Source organism: Scardinius erythrophthalmus, assembly GCF_964197995.2.
Source record: "Scardinius erythrophthalmus genome assembly, chromosome: 15".
Lineage (NCBI taxonomy): Eukaryota > Metazoa > Chordata > Actinopteri > Cypriniformes > Leuciscidae > Scardinius > Scardinius erythrophthalmus.
Genome location: NC_138235.1, coordinates 7,666,908 through 7,687,428, shown reverse-complemented (window position 1 = coordinate 7,687,428; position 20,521 = coordinate 7,666,908). Strand labels below are relative to the sequence as shown.

General features: G+C 47.6%; 1 protein-coding gene across 1 annotated transcript; it reads right to left on the bottom strand.

The window, feature by feature from the left end:
* Positions 1–15,545: 15,545 nt before the first annotated feature.
* LOC308703165 (kelch-like protein 10) lies at positions 15,546–19,031 on the bottom strand (the record flags this gene model as incomplete). The annotated part of the gene is made up of 8 exons (XM_081386489.1): positions 15,546–15,678; positions 15,800–15,891; positions 16,172–16,288; positions 16,457–16,606; positions 16,823–17,020; positions 17,403–17,822; positions 18,034–18,526; positions 18,889–19,031. The coding sequence occupies 8 exons, from the start codon at positions 19,029–19,031 to the stop codon at positions 15,546–15,548; spliced, it is 1,746 nt and encodes a 581-aa protein (XP_081242615.1).
* Positions 19,032–20,521: the final 1,490 nt, after the last annotated feature.

Below are 20,521 nucleotides of genomic sequence, written 5' to 3'. Positions count from 1 at the left end.
ACACCAGCTATACGTGGAGACAGAGCTCTCACCACACACCAGCTGTAGGTGGAGACAGAGCGCTCACCACACACCATCTATAGGTGGAGACAGAGCTCTCACCACACACCAGCTATAGGTGGAGACAGTGCTCTCACCACACACCAGCTATAGGTGGAGACAGAGCTCTCACCACACACCAGCTATAGGTGGAGACATAGCGATCACCACACATCAGCGATAAGTGGAGACAGAGCGATCACCACACACCAGATATAGGTGGAGACAGAGCTCTCACCACAAACCAGCTATAGTTGGAGACAGAGCTCTCACCACACACCAGCTATAGGTGGAGACAGAGCTCTCACCACACACCAGCTATAGGTGGAGACAGAGCTCTCACCACAAACCAGCTATAGTTGGAGACAGAGCTCTCACCACACACCAGCTATAGGTGGAGACAGAGCGCTCACCACACACCAGCTATAGGTGGAGAGAGAGCTCTCACCACACACCAGCTATAGGTGGAGAGAGAGCTCTCACCACACACCAGCTATAGGTGGAGACAGTGCTCTCACCACACACCAGCTATAGGTGGAGACAGTGCTCTCACCACACACCAGCTATAGGTGGAGACAGAGCGCTCACCACACACCAGCTATAGGTGGAGACAGAGCTCTCACCACACACCAGCTATAGGTGGAGACAGAGCGCTCACCACACACCAGCTATAGGTGAAGACAGTGCTCTCACCACACACCATCTATAGGTGGAGACAGAGCGCTCACCACACACCAGCTATAGGTGGAGAGAGAGCTCTCACCACACACCAGCTATAGGTGGAGACAGTGCTCTCACCACACACACCAGCTATATGTGGAGACAGTGCTCTCACCACACACCAACTATAGGTGGAGACAGAGCTTTCACCACAGACCAGCTATAGGTGGAGACAGTGCTCTCACCACACACCAGCTATAGGTGGAGACAGAGCTCTCACCACACACCAGCTATAGGTGGAGACAGAGCTCTCACCACACACCAGCTATAGTTGACGACAGAATGCTCACCACACTCCAGCTATAGGTGGAGACAGTGCTCTCACCACACACCAGCTATAGGTGGAGACAGAGCTCTCACCACACACCAGCTATAGGTGGAGACAGAGCTCTCACCACACACCAGCTATAGTTGACGACAGAATGCTCACCACACTCCAATTATAGGTGGAGACAGAGCTCTCAACACACACCAGCTATAGGTGGAGACATAGCGATCACCACACACCAGTTATAGGTGGAGACAGAGCTCTCAACACACACCAGCTATAGGTGGAGACAGAGCGCTCAGCACACACCAGCTATAGGTGGAGACAGAGCTCTCAACACACACCAGCTAAAGGTGGAGACATTTAGTCATTTACATTTTACATTTAGTCATCAGAAACAGAGCACTCACACACACACCAGCTATAGGTGGAGACAGAGCGCTCACCACACACCAGCTATTGGTGGAGACAGTGCTCTCACCACACACCAGCTATAGGTGGAGACAGAGCTCTCAACACACACCAGCTAAAGGTGGAGACATTTAGTCATTTACATTTTACATTTAGTCATCAGAAACAGAGCACTCACACACACACCAGCTATAGGTGGAGACAGAGCGCTCACCACACACCAGCTATTGGTGGAGACAGTGCTCTCACCACACACCAGCTATAGGTGGAGACAGAGCGATCACCACACACCAGCTATAGGTGGAGACTGTGCTCTCACCACACTCCAGCTATAGGTGGAGACAGTGCTCTCACCACACACCAGCTATTGGTGGAGACAGTGCTCTCACCACACACTAGCTATAGGTGGAGACAGAGCTCTCACCACACACCACCTTTAGGTGGAGACATAGCGATCACCACACACCAGCTATAAGTGGAGACAGAGCGATCACCACACACCAGATATAGGTGGAGACAGAGCTCTCACCACACACCAGCTATACGTGGAGACAGAGCTCTCACCACACACCAGCTATAGGTGGAGACAGAGCGCTCACCACACACCAGCTATAGTTGACGACAGAATGCTCACCACACTCCAATTATAGGTGGAGACAGAGCTCTCAACACACACCAGCTATAGGTGGAGACATAGCGATCACCACACACCAGTTATAGGTGGAGACAGAGCGCTCAGCACACACCAGCTATAGGTGGAGACAGAGCTCTCAACACACACCAGCTAAAGGTGGAGACATTTAGTCATTTACATTTTACATTTAGTCATCAGAAACAGAGCACTCACACACACACCAGCTATAGGTGGAGACAGAGCGCTCACCACACATCAGCTATTGGTGGAGACAGTGCTCTCACCACACACCAGCTATAGGTGGAGACAGAGCTCTCAACACACACCAGCTAAAGGTGGAGACATTTAGTCATTTACATTTTACATTTAGTCATCAGAAACAGAGCACTCACCCACACACCAGCTATAGGTGGAGACAGAGCGCTCACCACACACCAGCTATTGGTGGAGACAGTGCTCTCACCACACACCAGCTATAGGTGGAGACAGAGCGATCACCACACACCAGCTATAGGTGGAGACTGTGCTCTCACCACACTCCAGCTATAGGTGGAGACAGTGCTCTCACCACACACCAGCTATTGGTGGAGACAGTGCTCTCACCACACACTAGCTATAGGTGGAGACAGAGCTCTCACCACACACCACCTTTAGGTGGAGACATAGCGATCACCACACACCAGCTATAAGTGGAGACAGAGCGATCACCACACACCAGATATAGGTGGAGACAGAGCTCTCACCACACACCAGCTATACGTGGAGACAGAGCTCTCACCACACACCAGCTATAGGTGGAGACAGAGCGCTCACCACACACCAGCTGTAGGTGGAGACAGAGCTCTCACCACACACCAGCTGTAGGTGGAGACAGAGCTCTCACCACACACCAGCTATAGGTGGAGACAGTGCTCTCACCACACACCAGCTATAGGTGGAGACAGAGCTCTCACCACACACCAGCTATAGGTGGAGACATAGCGATCACCACACACCAGCTATAAGTGGAGACAGAGCGATCACCACACACCAGATATAGGTGGAGACAGAGCTCTCACCACACACCAGCTATACGTGGAGACAGAGCTCTCACCACACACCAGCTGTAGGTGGAGACAGAGCGCTCACCACACACCATCTATAGGTGGAGACAGTGCTCTCACCACACACCAGCTATAGGTGGAGACAGTGCACTCACCACACACCAGCTATAGGTGGAGACAGTGCTCTCACCACACACCAGCTATAGGTGGAGACAGAGCGCTCACCACACACCAGCTAAAGGTGGAGACAGTGCTCTCACCACACACCAGCTATAGGTGGAGACAGAGCTCTCACCACACACCAGCTATAGGTGGAGACAGAGCTCTCATCACACACCAGTTTTAGGTGGAGACAGAGCGCTCACCACACTCCAGCTATAGGTGGAGACAGAGCGCTCACCAAACACATCAGCTATAGGTGGTGACAGTGCTCTCACCACACACCAGCTATAGGTGGAGACAGTGCTCTCACCACACACCAACTATAGGTGGAGACAGAGCTCTCACCACAGACCAGCTATAGGTGGAGACAGTGCTCTCACCACACACCAGCTATAGGTGGAGACAGAGCTCTCACCACACACCAGCTATAGGTGGAGACAGAGCGCTCACCACACACCATCTATAGTTGACGACAGAGCTCTCACCACACTCCAGCTATAGGTGGAGCAAGTGCTCTCACCACACACCAGCTATAGGTGGAGACAGAGCTCTCACCACAGACCAGCTATAGGTGGAGACAGTGCTCTCACCACACACCAGCTATAAGTGGAGACAGAGCGCTCAGCACACACCAGCTATAGTTGGAGACAGAGCTCTCACCACAGACCAGCTATAGGTGGAGACAGTCCTCTCACCACACACCAGCTATAAGTGGAGACAGAGCTCTCATTACACACCAGCTATAGGTGGAGACAGAGCTCTCACCACACACCAGCTATAGGTGGAGACAGAGCTCTCACCACAGACCAGCTATAGGTGGAGACAGTGCTCTCACCACACACCAGCTATAAGTGGAGACAGAGCGCTCACCACACACCAGCTATTGGTGGAGACAGTGCTCTCACCACACACCAGCTATAGGTGGAGACAGAGCGATCACCACACATCAGCTATAGGTGGAGACAGTGCTCTCACCACACTCCATAGGTGGAGACAGTGCTCTCACCACACACCAGGTATTGGCGGAGACAGTGCTCTCACCACACACCAGCTATAGGTGGAGACAGAGCTCTCACCACACACCAGCTATAGGTGGAGACATAGCGATCACCACACACCAGCTATAAGTGGAGACAGAGCAATCACCACACACCAGATATAGGTGGAGACAGAGCTCTCACCACACACCAGCTATACGTGGAGACAGAGCTCTCACCACACACCAGCTATTGGTGGAGACAGAGCGCTCACCACACACCAGCTGTAGGTGGAGACAGAGCTCTCACCACACACCAGCTGTAGGTGGAGACAGAGCTCTCACCACACACCAGCTATAGGTGGAGACAGTGCTCTCACCACACACCAGCTATAGGTGGAGACAGAGGTCTCACCACACACCAGCTATAGGTGGAGACATAGCGATCACCACACATCAGCGATAAGTGGAGACAGAGCGATCACCACACACCAGATATAGGTGGAGACAGAGCTCTCACCACACACCAGCTATACGTGGAGACAGAGCTCTCACCACACACCAGCTGTAGGTGGAGACAGAGCGCTCACCACACACCATCTATAGGTGGAGACAGTGCTCTCACCACACACCAGCTATAGGTGGAGACAGTGCACTCACCACACACCAGCTATAGGTGGAGACAGTGCTCTCACCACACACCAAATATAGGTGGAGACAGAGCTCTCACCACACACCAGCTAAAGGTGGAGACAGTGCTCTCACCACACACCAGCTATAAGTGGAGACAGAGCGATCACCACACACATCAGCTATAGGTGGAGACAGAGCGCTCACCACACACCAGCTATAGGTGGAGACAGTGGTCTCACCACACACCAGCTATAGGTGGAGACAGAGCGCTCACCACACACCAGCTATAGGTGGAGACAGACCTCTCACCACACACCAGCTATAGGTGGAGACAGTGCTCTCACCACACACCAGCTATAGGTGGAGACAATGCTCTCACCACACACCAGCTATAGGTGGAGACAGTGCTCTCACCACACACCAGCTATAGGTGGAGAAAGAGCGCTCACCACACACCAGCTATTGGTGGAGACAGTGCTCTCACCATACACCAGCTATAGGTGGAGACAGTGCTCTCACCACACACCAGCTATAGTTGACGACAGAATGCTCACCACACTCCAGCTATACGTGGAGACTTTGCTCTCACCACACACCAGCTATAGGTGGAGACAGAGCTCTCACCACACACCAGCTATAGGTGGAGACAGAGCTCTCTCCACACACCAGCTATAGGTGGAGACAGAGCTCTCACCACACACCAGCTATATGTGGAGACAGAGCTCTCACCACACACCAGCTATAGGTGGAGACAGAGCGCTCACCACACACCAGCTATAGTTGACGACAGAATGCTCACCACACTCCAGCTATAGGTGGAGACAGTGCTCTCACCACACACCAGCTATAGGTGGAGACAGAGCTCTCACCACACACCAGCTATAGGTGGAGACAGAGCTCTCACCACACACCAGCTATAGGTGGAGACAGAGCTCTCAGCACACACCAGCTATAGATGGAGACAGAGCGCTCACCACACACCAGCTATAGGTGGAGACAGAGCTCTCTCCACACACCAGCTATAGGTGGAGACAGAGCACTCACACACACACCAGCTATAGGTGGAGACAGAGCGCTCACCACACACCAGCTATAGGTGGAGACAGTTCTTTCACCACACACCAGCTATAGGTGGAGACAGAGCTCTCACCACACACCAGCTATAGGTGGAGACAGAGCTCTCACCACACACCAGTTATAGGTGGAGACAGAGCACTCACCACACACATCAGCTATAGGTGGTAAGAGTGCTTTCACCACACACACCAGCTATAGGTGGAGACAGAGCTCTCACCACACACCAGCCATAAGTGGAGACAGTGCTCTCACCACACACACCAGCTATAGGTGGAGACAGTACTCTCACCACACACCAGCTATAGGTGGAGAAAGAGCACTCACCACACACCAGCTATAGGTGGAGACGGTGCTCTCACCACACACCAGCTATAGGTGGAGACAGTGATCTCACCACACACACCAGCTATAGGTGGAGACAGTGCGCTCATCACACACCAGCTATAGGTGGAGACAGTGCACTCACCACACACCAGCTATAGGTGGAGACAGTGCTCTCACCACACACCAGCTATAGGTGGAGACAGAGCGCTCACCACACACCAGCTAAAGGTGGAGACAGTGCTCTCACCACACACCAGCTATAGGTGGAGACAGAGCTCTCACCACACACCAGCTATAGGTGGAGACAGAGCTCTCATCACACACCAGTTTTAGGTGGAGACAGAGCGCTCACCACACTCCAGCTATAGATGGAGACAGAGCGCTCACCAAACACATCAGCTATAGGTGGTGACAGTGCTCTCACCACACACCAGCTATAGGTGGAGACAGTGCTCTCACCACACACCAACTATAGGTGGAGACAGAGCTCTCACCACAGACCAGCTATAGGTGGAGACAGTGCTCTCACCACACACCAGCTATAGGTGGAGACAGAGCTCTCACCACACACCAGCTATAGGTGGAGACAGAGCGCTCACCACACACCATCTATAGTTGACGACAGAATGCTCACCACACTCCAGCTATAGGTGGAGCAAGTGCTCTCACCACACACCAGCTATAGGTGGAGACAGAGCTCTCACCACAGACCAGCTATAGGTGGAGACAGTGCTCTCACCACACACCAGCTATAAGTGGAGACGGAGCGCTCAGCACACACCAGCTATAGGTGACGACAGAGCTCTCACCACAGACCAGCTATAGGTGGAGACAGTGCTCTCACCACACACCAGCTATAGGTGGAGACAGAGCTCTCACCACACACCAGCTATAGGTGGAGACAGAGCTCTCACCACACACCAGCTATAGGTGGAGACAGAGCTCTCAGCACACACCAGCTATAGATGGAGACAGAGCGCTCACCACACACCAGCTATAGGTGGAGACAGAGCTCTCTCCACACACCAGCTATAGGTGGAGACAGAGCACTCACACACACACCAGCTATAGGTGGAGACAGAGCGCTCACCACACACCAGCTATAGGTGGAGACAGTTCTTTCACCACACACCAGCTATAGGTGGAGACAGAGCTCTCACCACACACCAGCTATAGGTGGAGACAGAGCTCTCACCACACACCAGTTATAGGTGGAGACAGAGCACTCACCACACACATCAGCTATAGGTGGTAAGAGTGCTTTCACCACACACACCAGCTATAGGTGGAGACAGAGCTCTCACCACACACCAGCCATAAGTGGAGACAGTGCTCTCACCACACACACCAGCTATAGGTGGAGACAGTACTCTCACCACACACCAGCTATAGGTGGAGAAAGAGCACTCACCACACACCAGCTATAGGTGGAGACGGTGCTCTCACCACACACCAGCTATAGGTGGAGACAGTGATCTCACCACACACACCAGCTATAGGTGGAGACAGTGCGCTCATCACACACCAGCTATAGGTGGAGACAGTGCACTCACCACACACCAGCTATAGGTGGAGACAGTGCTCTCACCACACACCAGCTATAGGTGGAGACAGAGCGCTCACCACACACCAGCTAAAGGTGGAGACAGTGCTCTCACCACACACCAGCTATAGGTGGAGACAGAGCTCTCACCACACACCAGCTATAGGTGGAGACAGAGCTCTCATCACACACCAGTTTTAGGTGGAGACAGAGCGCTCACCACACTCCAGCTATAGATGGAGACAGAGCGCTCACCAAACACATCAGCTATAGGTGGTGACAGTGCTCTCACCACACACCAGCTATAGGTGGAGACAGTGCTCTCACCACACACCAACTATAGGTGGAGACAGAGCTCTCACCACAGACCAGCTATAGGTGGAGACAGTGCTCTCACCACACACCAGCTATAGGTGGAGACAGAGCTCTCACCACACACCAGCTATAGGTGGAGACAGAGCGCTCACCACACACCATCTATAGTTGACGACAGAATGCTCACCACACTCCAGCTATAGGTGGAGCAAGTGCTCTCACCACACACCAGCTATAGGTGGAGACAGAGCTCTCACCACAGACCAGCTATAGGTGGAGACAGTGCTCTCACCACACACCAGCTATAAGTGGAGACGGAGCGCTCAGCACACACCAGCTATAGGTGGAGACAGAGCTCTCACCACAGACCAGCTATAGGTGGAGACAGTGCTCTCACCACACACCAGCTATAAGTGGAGACAGAGCTCTCATTACACACCAGCTATAGGTGGAGACAGTGCTCTCACCACACACCAGCTATAGGTGGAGACAGAGCTCTCACCACACACCAGCTATAGGTGGAGACAGAGCTCTCACCACAGACCAGCTATAGGTGGAGACAGTGCTCTCACCACACACCAGCTATAAGTGGAGACAGAGCGCTCACCACACACCAGCTATTGGTGGAGACAGTGCTCTCACCACACACCAGCTATAGGTGGAGACAGAGCGATCACCACACATCAGCTATAGGTGGAGACAGTGCTCTCACCACACTCCATAGGTGGAGACAGTGCTCTCACCACACACCAGGTATTGGCGGAGACAGTGCTCTCACCACACACCAGCTATAGGTGGAGACAGAGCTCTCACCACACACCAGCTATAGGTGGAGACATAGCGATCACCACACATCAGCGATAAGTGGAGACAGAGCGATCACCACACACCAGATATAGGTGTGTGGTGAGCATTCTGTCGTCAACTATAGATGGTGTGTGGTGAGCGCTCTGTCTCCACCTATAGCTGGTGTGTGGTGAGAGCTCTGTCTCCACCTATAGCTGGTGTGTGGTGAGAGCACTGTCTCCACCTATAGCTGGTCTGTGGTGAGAGCTCTGTCTCCACCTATAGTTGGTGTGTGGTGAGAGCACTGTCTCCAGCTATAGGTGGAGACAGAGCTCTCTCCACACACCAGCTATAGGTGGAGACAGAGCTCTCACCACACACCAGCTATATGTGGAGACAGAGCTCTCACCACACACCAGCTATAGGTGGAGACAGAGCGCTCACCACACACCAGCTATAGTTGACGACAGAATGCTCACCACACTCCAGCTATAGGTGGAGACAGTGCTCTCACCACACACCAGCTATAGGTGGAGACAGAGCTCTCACCACACACCAGCTATAGGTGGAGACAGAGCTCTCACCACACACCAGCTATAGGTGGAGACAGAGCTCTCAGCACACACCAGCTATAGATGGAGACAGAGCGCTCACCACACACCAGCTATAGGTGGAGACAGAGCTCTCTCCACACACCAGCTATAGGTGGAGACAGAGCACTCACACACACACCAGCTATAGGTGGAGACAGAGCGCTCACCACACACCAGCTATAGGTGGAGACAGTTCTTTCACCACACACCAGCTATAGGTGGAGACAGAGCTCTCACCACACACCAGCTATAGGTGGAGACAGAGCTCTCACCACACACCAGTTATAGGTGGAGACAGAGCACTCACCACACACATCAGCTATAGGTGGTAAGAGTGCTTTCACCACACACACCAGCTATAGGTGGAGACAGAGCTCTCACCACACACCAGCCATAAGTGGAGACAGTGCTCTCACCACACACACCAGCTATAGGTGGAGACAGTACTCTCACCACACACCAGCTATAGGTGGAGACAGAGCACTCACCACACACCAGCTATAGGTGGAGACGGTGCTCTCACCACACACCAGCTATAGGTGGAGACAGTGATCTCACCACACACACCAGCTATAGGTGGAGACAGTGCGCTCATCACACACCAGCTATAGGAGGAGACAGAGCAATCACCACACATCAGCTATAGGTGGAGACAGAGCGCTCACCACACTCCAGGTATAGGTGGAGACAGAGCTCTCACCACACACCAGCTATAGGTGGAGACAGAGCTCTCAGCACACACCAGCTATAGGTGGAGACAGAGCTCTCACCACGCACCAGCTATAGGTGGAGACAGTGCTCTCACCACACACCAGCTATAGGTGGAGACAGTGCTCTCACCACACACCAGCTATAGGTGGAGACAGTGATCTCACCACACACACCAGCTATAGGTGGAGACAGTGCGCTCATCACACACCAGCTATAGGAGGAGACAGAGCAATCCCCACTCATCAGCTATAGGTGGAGACAGAGCGCTCACCCCAACCAGCTATAGGTGGAGCCAGTGCTCTCACCACACACCAGCTATAGGTGGAGACAGAGCGCTCACCACACACCAGCTAAAGGTGGAGACAGAGCGCTCACCACATACCAGCTATAGGTGGAGACAGAGCGCTCACCACATACCAGCTATAGGTGGAGACAGAGCTCTCACCACACACCAGCTATAGGTGGAGACAGAGCGCTCACCACACACCAGCTATAGGTGGAGACAGAGCGCTCACCACATACCAGCTATAGGTGGAGACAGTGCTCTAACCACACACCAGCTATAGGTGGAGACAGTGTTCTCACCACACACCAGCTACAGGTGGAGACAGTGTTCTCACCACACACCAGCTATAGGTGGAGACAGTGTTCTCACCACACACCAGCTATAGGAGGAGACAGGGCAATCACCACACATCAGCTATAGGTGGAGACAGAGCGCTCACCACACACCAGCTATAGGTGGAGCCAGTGCTCTCACCACACACCAGCTATAGGTGGAGACAGAGCGCTCACCACACACCAGCTATAGGTGGAGACAGAGCGCTCACCACACACCAGCTATAGGTGGAGACAGAGCTCTCACCACACACCAGCTATAGGTGGAGCAAGTGCTCTCACCACACACCAGCTATAGGTGGAGACAGAGCGCTCACCACACACCAGCTATAGGTGGAGACAGAGCGCTCACCACATACCAGCTATAGGTGGAGACAGAGCTCTCACCACACACCAGCTATATGTGGAGACAGAGTTCTCACCACACACCAGCTATAGGTGGAGACAGTGCGCTCACCACATACCAGCTATAGGTGGAGACAGAGCTCTCACCACACACCAGCTATAGATGGAGACAGTGTTCTCACCACACACCAGCTATAGATGGAGACAGTGTTCTCACCACACACCAGCTAAGAACAGAACAGCAAAGTATCATAGGAAAATCCTGATGATCCACCAGCAGCGACTTGGTCTTCTGGGTTCTGGTGTCATACCTGCAACACTCTATAGACTGAACACATAATATGTATGCGCATAACATAATTTTTCACAAATTCACGTTTTTATTTTGTACACAGAGACAATAATGGTATACTTTTCAAAAACTTGCACTTTGTAATTCATTTTCAAAAGTTATCTTTTTTAGGCCCCAATACTCTCTTGTCATGTAAAAGAACAATGCATACGTTTTTAATTGAAAATTGTGTAATGTAAATGCCCCCTCAATGTGGTAAGAGAGACAACGTGCCTGTGCAAAAATCCACACTTGATGTCTTGACGACACGTGCATCTGACAGGAAGTAATCGTATTGCATCATGCATCATGTTTGGGAACTTGAATGACTATAAGTAACTTTGCAAGTACATGTCAACTTATTCTAACCCTAACCCTACCAGTCTACTAATACTGTACTAACACTCTAATGAGAGTTAGTAGCCATGCAGGTGTTACGTTACATAGAGTCAACAGTATGTGATAAAGGGACAATAAAAATAAAGTGAAAACATTCCACTGTAAGTTAAATTAATGAGAAATGACACATAACATGTTATTGGTGCAAAGATGTGAGAGTATATTTTGTACAACATTTGCAACTGCATTTCATCACTTAATACAAGCATCACATTTTTTTAATTGTGTCTTTTGTTACATAGGGATTCCTGAACAGACATGTACAAGTTTATTTTAAAATGCAAAGTACTTGAAATCAAAATGTGTAAATAAAGCTATGTAAACTTGCATTTTTGCAACACTAAAAGTGTGTCCCATTGGGTAATCAAAAGTTCTACACACACTTGCGGTCTTCAAGCCCATTTGAACACTTTGATCAAGGACCGGAAATACTGTAGGTCATGTAAGTAGACAAGTGATCAAGAACAAAGACGGCAAGTGTGGTTATTTGGACAGGCCCATAAAAAATGTGCAGAGTGGTGCCTCCCCAAGATGCATACACTTTACAGGTCCAGAGGAGAATCTAGGATAATCAATTAAGGTAAAAGAGGTGGAGCCACCTTAACTCAAAGCTGTACAAAATGGCAAAGCCAAGCACTGGTGTGTGTTGTGGTGCTTGTGACAAAGTTTGTTAGGATGGTGTTCCTGAAAGTTGCCTTAGTGGTGGTTGTGATTGTTACATTTGATCTGCCTGATGTCTTGGGATGTTTGAAGTCTGGTCATAGTCCAAGAAGTCCAGCCCTTTCTCCTCTAGGGCTCTGGAACCCTTTGCAGGTGGCTTCTGAGTTTCAGAGTCCTTTGGGTCCCGTCTCCAATAGCCTTGTGCAAGAGCCTTTTGGCCTTCAGGAGAAGCAGCTGTTGCCGGGTCCAGTGAAACCTTTGGATTGGAGGTTTCCCATCGTTCCCGAGGTGCAGAGCGAGTGGGCGGTGGACTTCCAGTTGAAGCAACCCATGACTCCCAGCAACTGGGTTCTTGTAGAGATCCAGCAGGACCTTTTCAGCAATGGTCAGTTGATCCAGCCAACGGGTCTGTCTTTAGGTGGATGTCCTGTTGTTGGTCAGGATCCTGTGTCAAGAGTGCCCATCTTTGAGTATGAATTACAGGACTGAAACAGTGTGCTGATGGTAAGAACTCATAAATCTTAATGGGTTATTTGTTGTGGTAGAGAACCTTTCAATGAAAGTCAGTTCACTTGATTGTACAATGCCAGGGCAGCTAAGACCAAGTTCTATTTGTTTGAATGGGTAAATCCAGAATCTTAGAGCTACTTGCCTTAAGTATCCCTTCAAACCAACATCTGATGTAAACCATCCCATAAATGGTATGAAAGGAGCTTAAGAAACAAGAACAATAAATCTTGTGCTTTAATAGTTAAAACTAGTTTTTACCCTGGAACAGTCAATGTGCATGTTCAATCCTAAGTGCATGTCTCCAAAACATTGACTATCTTTGGCAACACCGGAGCTTCTGAGGGAAGCTGTGTTGATGTGAAGAATTTACTAATTGGTGATTTGCTCTTTAGGAATTCCACCATATTGCAGAGTGCATCTTCTCCCATTCATGGCAATATGAGCGCCATCTGCTGTCAGAGAGTGAATGTGCATTTTCATTCAGCTCGCCTCCTTCACTCGTTCTGCCATGCGCTTTTCATCCATGTAGTGTTGGCCTATCTGACCATCAAGCACATTGGTCTGATGTCTGATGTCACGGAGTGATGTCTCCGAAAGCCACCCTCGTACTTCTCTCCTCAAAGTTTGTGTGGCATGGATTGAAAAAGGATGTTCGAAACTGGGTTTCAGCTTGTGTGTCATGTCAATAGGGTAAAGTGAAGAGACACATCAAAGTGCCACTGAAAACTTTTATGGTACCAGAGCAATGTTTTGACCATGTTAACATCAATCTGGTGGGTCCACTGTTCCCCTCCCCGGGGTTTACTCACCTTCTAACTAATGTGGATCGAACCACCAGGTGGCCGGAAGCAGTATCATTGGCCTCAACGCCAATGGAGGTAGCACGGGCCTTCATCGACACTTGGGTTACGCGTTTCAGACATCACACGTTGCACACCATCAGACATATCTTCGGACTGTGGCCCTCAATGAACATCTGAGTTGTGGACAGAGGTGGCTCAAAATCCTAAGTGTGCAGCCTCACCATACTACGGCCTTACAGCCTCAGGCCAATGGCCTTTGTTAACACTTTCATCACTCTCTCAAAACTGCACCGAGGGTCAGTCTGACGGATGACAGATGGATTGAGCGGCTACCCTGGGTCCTGCTGGGCCTGCAAACGGCTTCCAAGCAGGACCTACAAACTTCCTTGGCAGAGTTTGTGTACGGTCAGACTCTACGTGTCCCAGGAGATTTCATTCCAAACAGAACAAAGCCCTGGAGTCTATCTTCTGAATTCTCTGCCCTCTTAGGCAGAATTAATGCTTTCAAACCCATTCCTACCTCTAAGCATGGACTGATGACTTGGACTTGGATGCCCAAAGGCTCTCAAAGTATCTCTACGGCTGAGTTTGTTTTTATCCATCATGATGCTGGCGCTGGTTCTTAGGAGGGGTCATTCAGCCACCAACAATGGGACAAACTCCAGGGAGAAATCTCAGACTGCTAAGAAGGGTTAACCTGCTGCAGTCTCACGTTACTGCACTTGTTCAAGAAGACAAGTTTGAGCTCTAAGCAAGCTGATGTTGCCTGTCTGTGAAACCACAACATTTTCATGCTTTTCTCCACCATATTTAAAAATACAGAAAGTGAGGTCAGTCTGAACCAAAACAGTGCCAATGCCCGGTAATATCTCATACACTAGATGGAGCTAAATGGCCTTTTACAGCCAAGCATGGGACTCTTCTACTCATGTTTCATATACATTTAGGTAGATATGAAATATATTTGGTTTGGAAAATTGGGTCACGTGGAAGTAGAAATATATAATCCATAGGCTAATTATGATGGAGTTGGTGCTTCTGCAGATATCTGTATTCACACCTTGTTGAATATTTTGCTAATATTTAGTGTGTTTGTTTACATTTTATTGATAAATAGTTATTTGTTCAGACTGAGAATGTATATGACTGTGTGCATGTGTGCATATCTATAATAATAATAATAATTAATGACACTGTTATTATTAATATAGTCAATAATGACACTGCAAAAATTATTGTATAAGCTCGACTGTTTAATGTAACACAAAAGTTATATTTCCATGTGTCGATTATGCCTATAGTAATAAAAACATCACATAATCAATGCTTCTTTAGCAAAGACTATCTATGAGTTAAATCAATCATGCACAATGTATAATCATATAAAAAAGCCAGCAAATTACAGTAATTCATACAAAGTTTAATAAAGCAATAAATAGTTTACTCAGTAAACAGAATTCTCAATATTATATGTTGGTTTGTTGAGCTGTAGAGATCCCTTTCAAGATTTAAATCTTTAAATGAACAACACTACACCTGAGAGAAAGTTTAACATTTAGAAGACAGCCTCTTTTTTTGAATGCATTTATTCAGGAAACATGACTCTCCATTTGTAGTCAGACTGTCAGATCTGCTAGAAGGAGATCATCCACTGTCAGACAAGTCTTGTGTCTGTACGGTGTCTCGTAGGGCAGCATACTGTGCCATGTTAGGCAATCCTGATGCTACACAACAGCTCAGAGCACTGCGGGAAATGGCCATTTCATTTGCATCAAACCTGTGTAGAAAACAGATGCAAGGAATGCAATGAAATATAGTCTGTATTAGACTTAGAGACTTCCACTTATATCTTATGCAGTGTGAAATGATCTGTGAGATTTAGTGTTTGTGGAAGTTACCATTGATCTGTCTTCTCATCGTAGCGCTCCACATCAGAGCTGGTGTTGAATCCATTATAGCCTCCGACAGCAAACAACTGACCATTAACTACCTGGATTTTGAGGAAAGTAAAAAGTAAAAAATGTACAGCTAAAGTATTTAACTTGACATCAATAAATCTTATAGATGCAACACTTCAATTGAACAGTAGAATGTTTTGACACAAATTGATCATCGAAGCCTTCTACAATGTTAGGGTGCAACTTTCCAATTATTCTCAAAATGGAACCAAAAAAAAATAAAAAATCCCTCATATTCATTATCATCAAATCATTACTGTAATGTCATTTCATAGTTTCACCAGAGACAGATATTAACTGTCCACATCTCACCTCAATGCCAAAGTTGCTGCGTGGGATGTACATTGATGCAACATCACTCCAGATGTTAGTGAGCGGATTGTAGGCCTCCGCACACCGCAAACGACTGGCACCATCAAAACCACCAACCTTTAAATAAATACACTTTTTATTTATGTATTCTGTGCATTTGTATATGCACATCAATGCATGCATTTACAGAAGTGCAACCTTTAAACTGTGATTGTTCCATATTTCTGTATTTGTGTCATGGTTATCATAGTTAATTAAAACTATAACACTGTGTTTAATACTCACAGCATACACTAGATCGGCATACACGATCACACCAACACCACTGCGGTGGCTACTCATGGGAGCGATGAGAGTCCACTGGTTTGTTTCAGGGTTGAAGCTCTCAGCAGAGGAGAGACACTCGATCCCAGTAAATCCACCACAGACATAAATCTGACAGACACAAAAATAACATGCATGATGTTTGTGCACAATCATCACAGATTGATCAGAAAACCAGTGTTTAAAACACTGTTTAAATTTTATGATATTCCTTTCCATATTAACACAATTCCTTATGCCATATCTCAATTTCCCCTTTCCTTCATGCTTTACAGGCATTAAGAGTCTCCAGCAGAAGAGTGTGGGATCATGGGTAAGTGCTCTTACCCTGCCCTGCAGTGAGGTGGCGCTAGCGTCACTCCTTTGTTCATTCATGGGTGCCATCATTGTCCACTGATTGGTGTTCGGATCGTAGCGCTCTACTGTTTTTAGCCGTTGTTGTCCATCAAAACCACCAATGGCATAAATGAACCCTTCCAAAACAGCAACACTAATATAGCAGCGGCGTTCATACATGGGGGCCACCTACAACACACCAAACACATCAGTGTGCGAACACACACCAATACACCATCTCATTGGTTCTGTCCTATCAGTTGCAAATAAATACATTTTTGACAAAATCATGATGGCAACTATATTATATTATATTATATTATATTATATTATATTATATTATATTATATTATATTATATTATATTATACAAAGGTACAACAATTGCTGGAACACAAACAAAAATGTAATATGGTAATACAGTGGTATTCTTTGAAGTAATGTGGAGTACAGCACATCATTCATCACTATGGTCCATATCAAAGTACAATCCGGTGCCATCACTGTACCACAAAACTGTTTTGTGAAGGAAGCTAAATTAATGTTACATGTTGATCTACAGCATTACTCACCTCATGCCAAGTCTGAGTAATAAGATTGAATTTCCTCACGCTGTTGAAATACTCCACATGGTCAAGACCACCAATACAGTAGACAAACTCATCCAGGACTGCTGTGCCATGATAGGCTCTGGGATGGTCACCCTCGCGAGTCACACTGACCCAGCAGTCTGCCTTCACATCATACGCCTCAATCTCATTGGTGGGACTATCGCCGCTCCATCCTCCGATGGCCAATAGGATCGATGAGGGCAGACGTGGACGTGTCAGTTGATGCATGAGTTCTGAGTTGGTGGGTTCGTCCATGTTGAGGTCAAACAAAGTCTTCATTGCATTGATGATAACAGGCATGCAGGCTTCATTCTCCATCACTAGTGCATTGCACTTCACATTATTGAGGAAGTAGTCTGATGACATCAACCCCAATCGAACCTGAAGCACAAGGGAGAGTTTAGACTTTCAGAGACTGTTGCCAGACTGTTACTAAGCAGTTATATGGTGTTCAACAACCAAAAAAGATTTCCAAAATGGCAAAATGTCTAACATTTAACTAACATTAAAATAATAGCAGAAAATGAATCTTGATTTTAAGAGTTTTAAGATATTTGTAATAAAAAAAAAAAAGCAAAAATCTCTGTTTTACCTTTGGCAGAAGCACGGCAATGTGTCGCCTCCTGTTTTCTGGTGCATGATTGATCCAGTGGAGGACGGCTTCAAAAACCAGCTCCTCCTGTCTGACATTCAGCTCATCCTCACCAATGATCTCCTCCAGCTGTTCCAGGGAGAGCTCCAGGAACTCCTCAGGGACGTGCAGAACCTCCTCAAAGTGCTGCAGGATGTAGTGCTGTGCTTTACAGTGGAGCTTTGAGCAGGAGGAAACGTCCTCTGTAAACCTGCAGATGCCAATGCAGTTCTCTGGGCATAACTCTGACTCCAGGAACTGACAGCAGGAATCTACAAGACCTGAGACTGAGATCATTTCAGCCGCCACCAAGAGCTCCAGCACATTCTCTTGAGTAATGAGCACAGATCTTGTGTACGCATACTGGATAATAAGAGGCATGATGTCTCGGGATATTCCTTGAACTTCACAGACATGTTGTGCTGGGCTGCTCCAGTTGTTGGAGAAAAGAGCCCTGTGAACAAATTTGACAAAGAAATACAGACGTTAATAATGAGCGTATATAAAATAACTTTTCGTTATTTACATTTTAATTTCAGCCAAATTTAATTAGAGAAACAGATTAGTTTCCTATATTAAATTTTAAATGCTGGGTAAAACTTCATTCATAGCCACTTCCAGAATCAAATTTCAAGAATGGGTTTTCCTAGATATCATAGTTACATTCATTTTTCTGGCAATACACTCATTCATTTTCATGCATTTATATATTTGGACTAAGGCAGTTTCAACAGTATAATGTTGGCAGTGGAAATTATAATTATAATCATTTCTTGGTAATTTGCACAAAATTGCAGTTCAAATGCTTCTTCTCACCTAAAGTAGGAGCTGCAGCCACACATGATGATCTTGTGCACTTGAAATTCTCTGTCATTGGACTTGATGATCATGTCAGTGTGTTCGCCCAGTAAACGTGCTTCATCAAACACGTCAAAGGCTGTTGCTCTTATGTTCTCCATGTTCTCTCAGGACTGTAAATGTATTCAGTCTTCTCTCCTCAAACTCTGTGTAAAGTCTCCTCAGGATTGAGTCTTTGTGGGACTTTTGCTCAGGAGAGTTCTAGAGAATGTGTCTGTGACATCATAGTTGTAGAGCTTGAATATATCTCTTCAGTTTGTGTCTTGGCCACATAATTATTATAGAGTTTTGTTTTATCGATTCCTTTTGATTGAAACATCTTCACAGTAACAAAGATATTAAAATTAGTTTAAAAAAAATTAACTCAGCGACAAATAAAATAAAGCATGGGATAATTAGTCATTTGAATATGCAATCATCCATTTTTGATTGCACAACACACACACTAGTGAGTTTTTGACAGTAGGACAGATTTTTCTTGCATGGTGTGACTGTGACCCCAAACAAGTTTACCAGAGGCCTGTATGAAGAGGATTGTTCTTCACAGATCTCATATTCCCATTCCATTTCAAGGTCACATCATGAGTGCAATGTCTTGCTTTTATTGGTTAAATCTGTAAATTCAGAATTACTGAATTTACTGAATTACTGTATTTCAAACTTGACAGGTGTCTTGCTATGAGCACGAGTAAATGCAGTGCCAAGTTTGATGTTGTTTGGATTAGAAATGCTAAAGATATCATTAAATATATCATTTTTAAAAGGTTGTGGTTTAAAAATAAACATTCTGATATTAGAGGGTTGTATCGGTCGAAGAAGCCCCAAGAAGGTTGTGGTTTAAAAATAAACATTCTGATATAAACACTCTGTCAGCTACACTGTTTACTTCTGAATAGTATATTTTATTCACAGCCATCATTTGTAGTAACCTATTCACAAACTGTTTGCTCAAGGAGTTCACTGTGTAGCCTGCTCCCTGAATTGTCGAGTTCACTGTGTAGCCTGCTCCCTGCTCCGTCAAGTTCACTGTGTAGCCTGCTCCGTCGAGTTCACTGTGTAGCCTGCTCCCTGCTCCGTCGAGTTCACTGTGTAGCCTGCTCCGTCGAGTTCACTGTGTAGCCTGCTCCCTGCTCAGTCGAGTTCACTGTGTAGCCTGCTCCCTGAATTGTCGAGTTCACTGTGTAGCCTGCTCCGTCGAGTTCACTGTGTAGCCTGCTCCCTGCTCCGTCGAGTTCACTGTGTAGCCTGCTCCCTGAATTGTCGAGTTCACTGTGTAGCCTGCTCCCTGCTCCGTCAAGTTCACTGTGTAGCCTGCTCCGTCGAGTTCACGGTGTAGCCTGCTCCGTCGAGTTCACTGTGTAGCCTGCTCCCTGCTCCGTCGAGTTCACTGTGTAGTCTGCTCCCTGAATCGTTGAGTTTACTGTGTAGCCTGCCCCCTGAATCGTCGAGTTCACTGTGTAGCCTGCCCTGCTCCCTGAATCGTCGAGTTCACTGTGTAGCCTGCCCCCTGAATCGTCGAGTTCACTGTGTAGCCTGCCCTGCTCCCTGAATCATTGAGTTTACTGTGTAGCCTGCCCCCTGAATCGTCGAG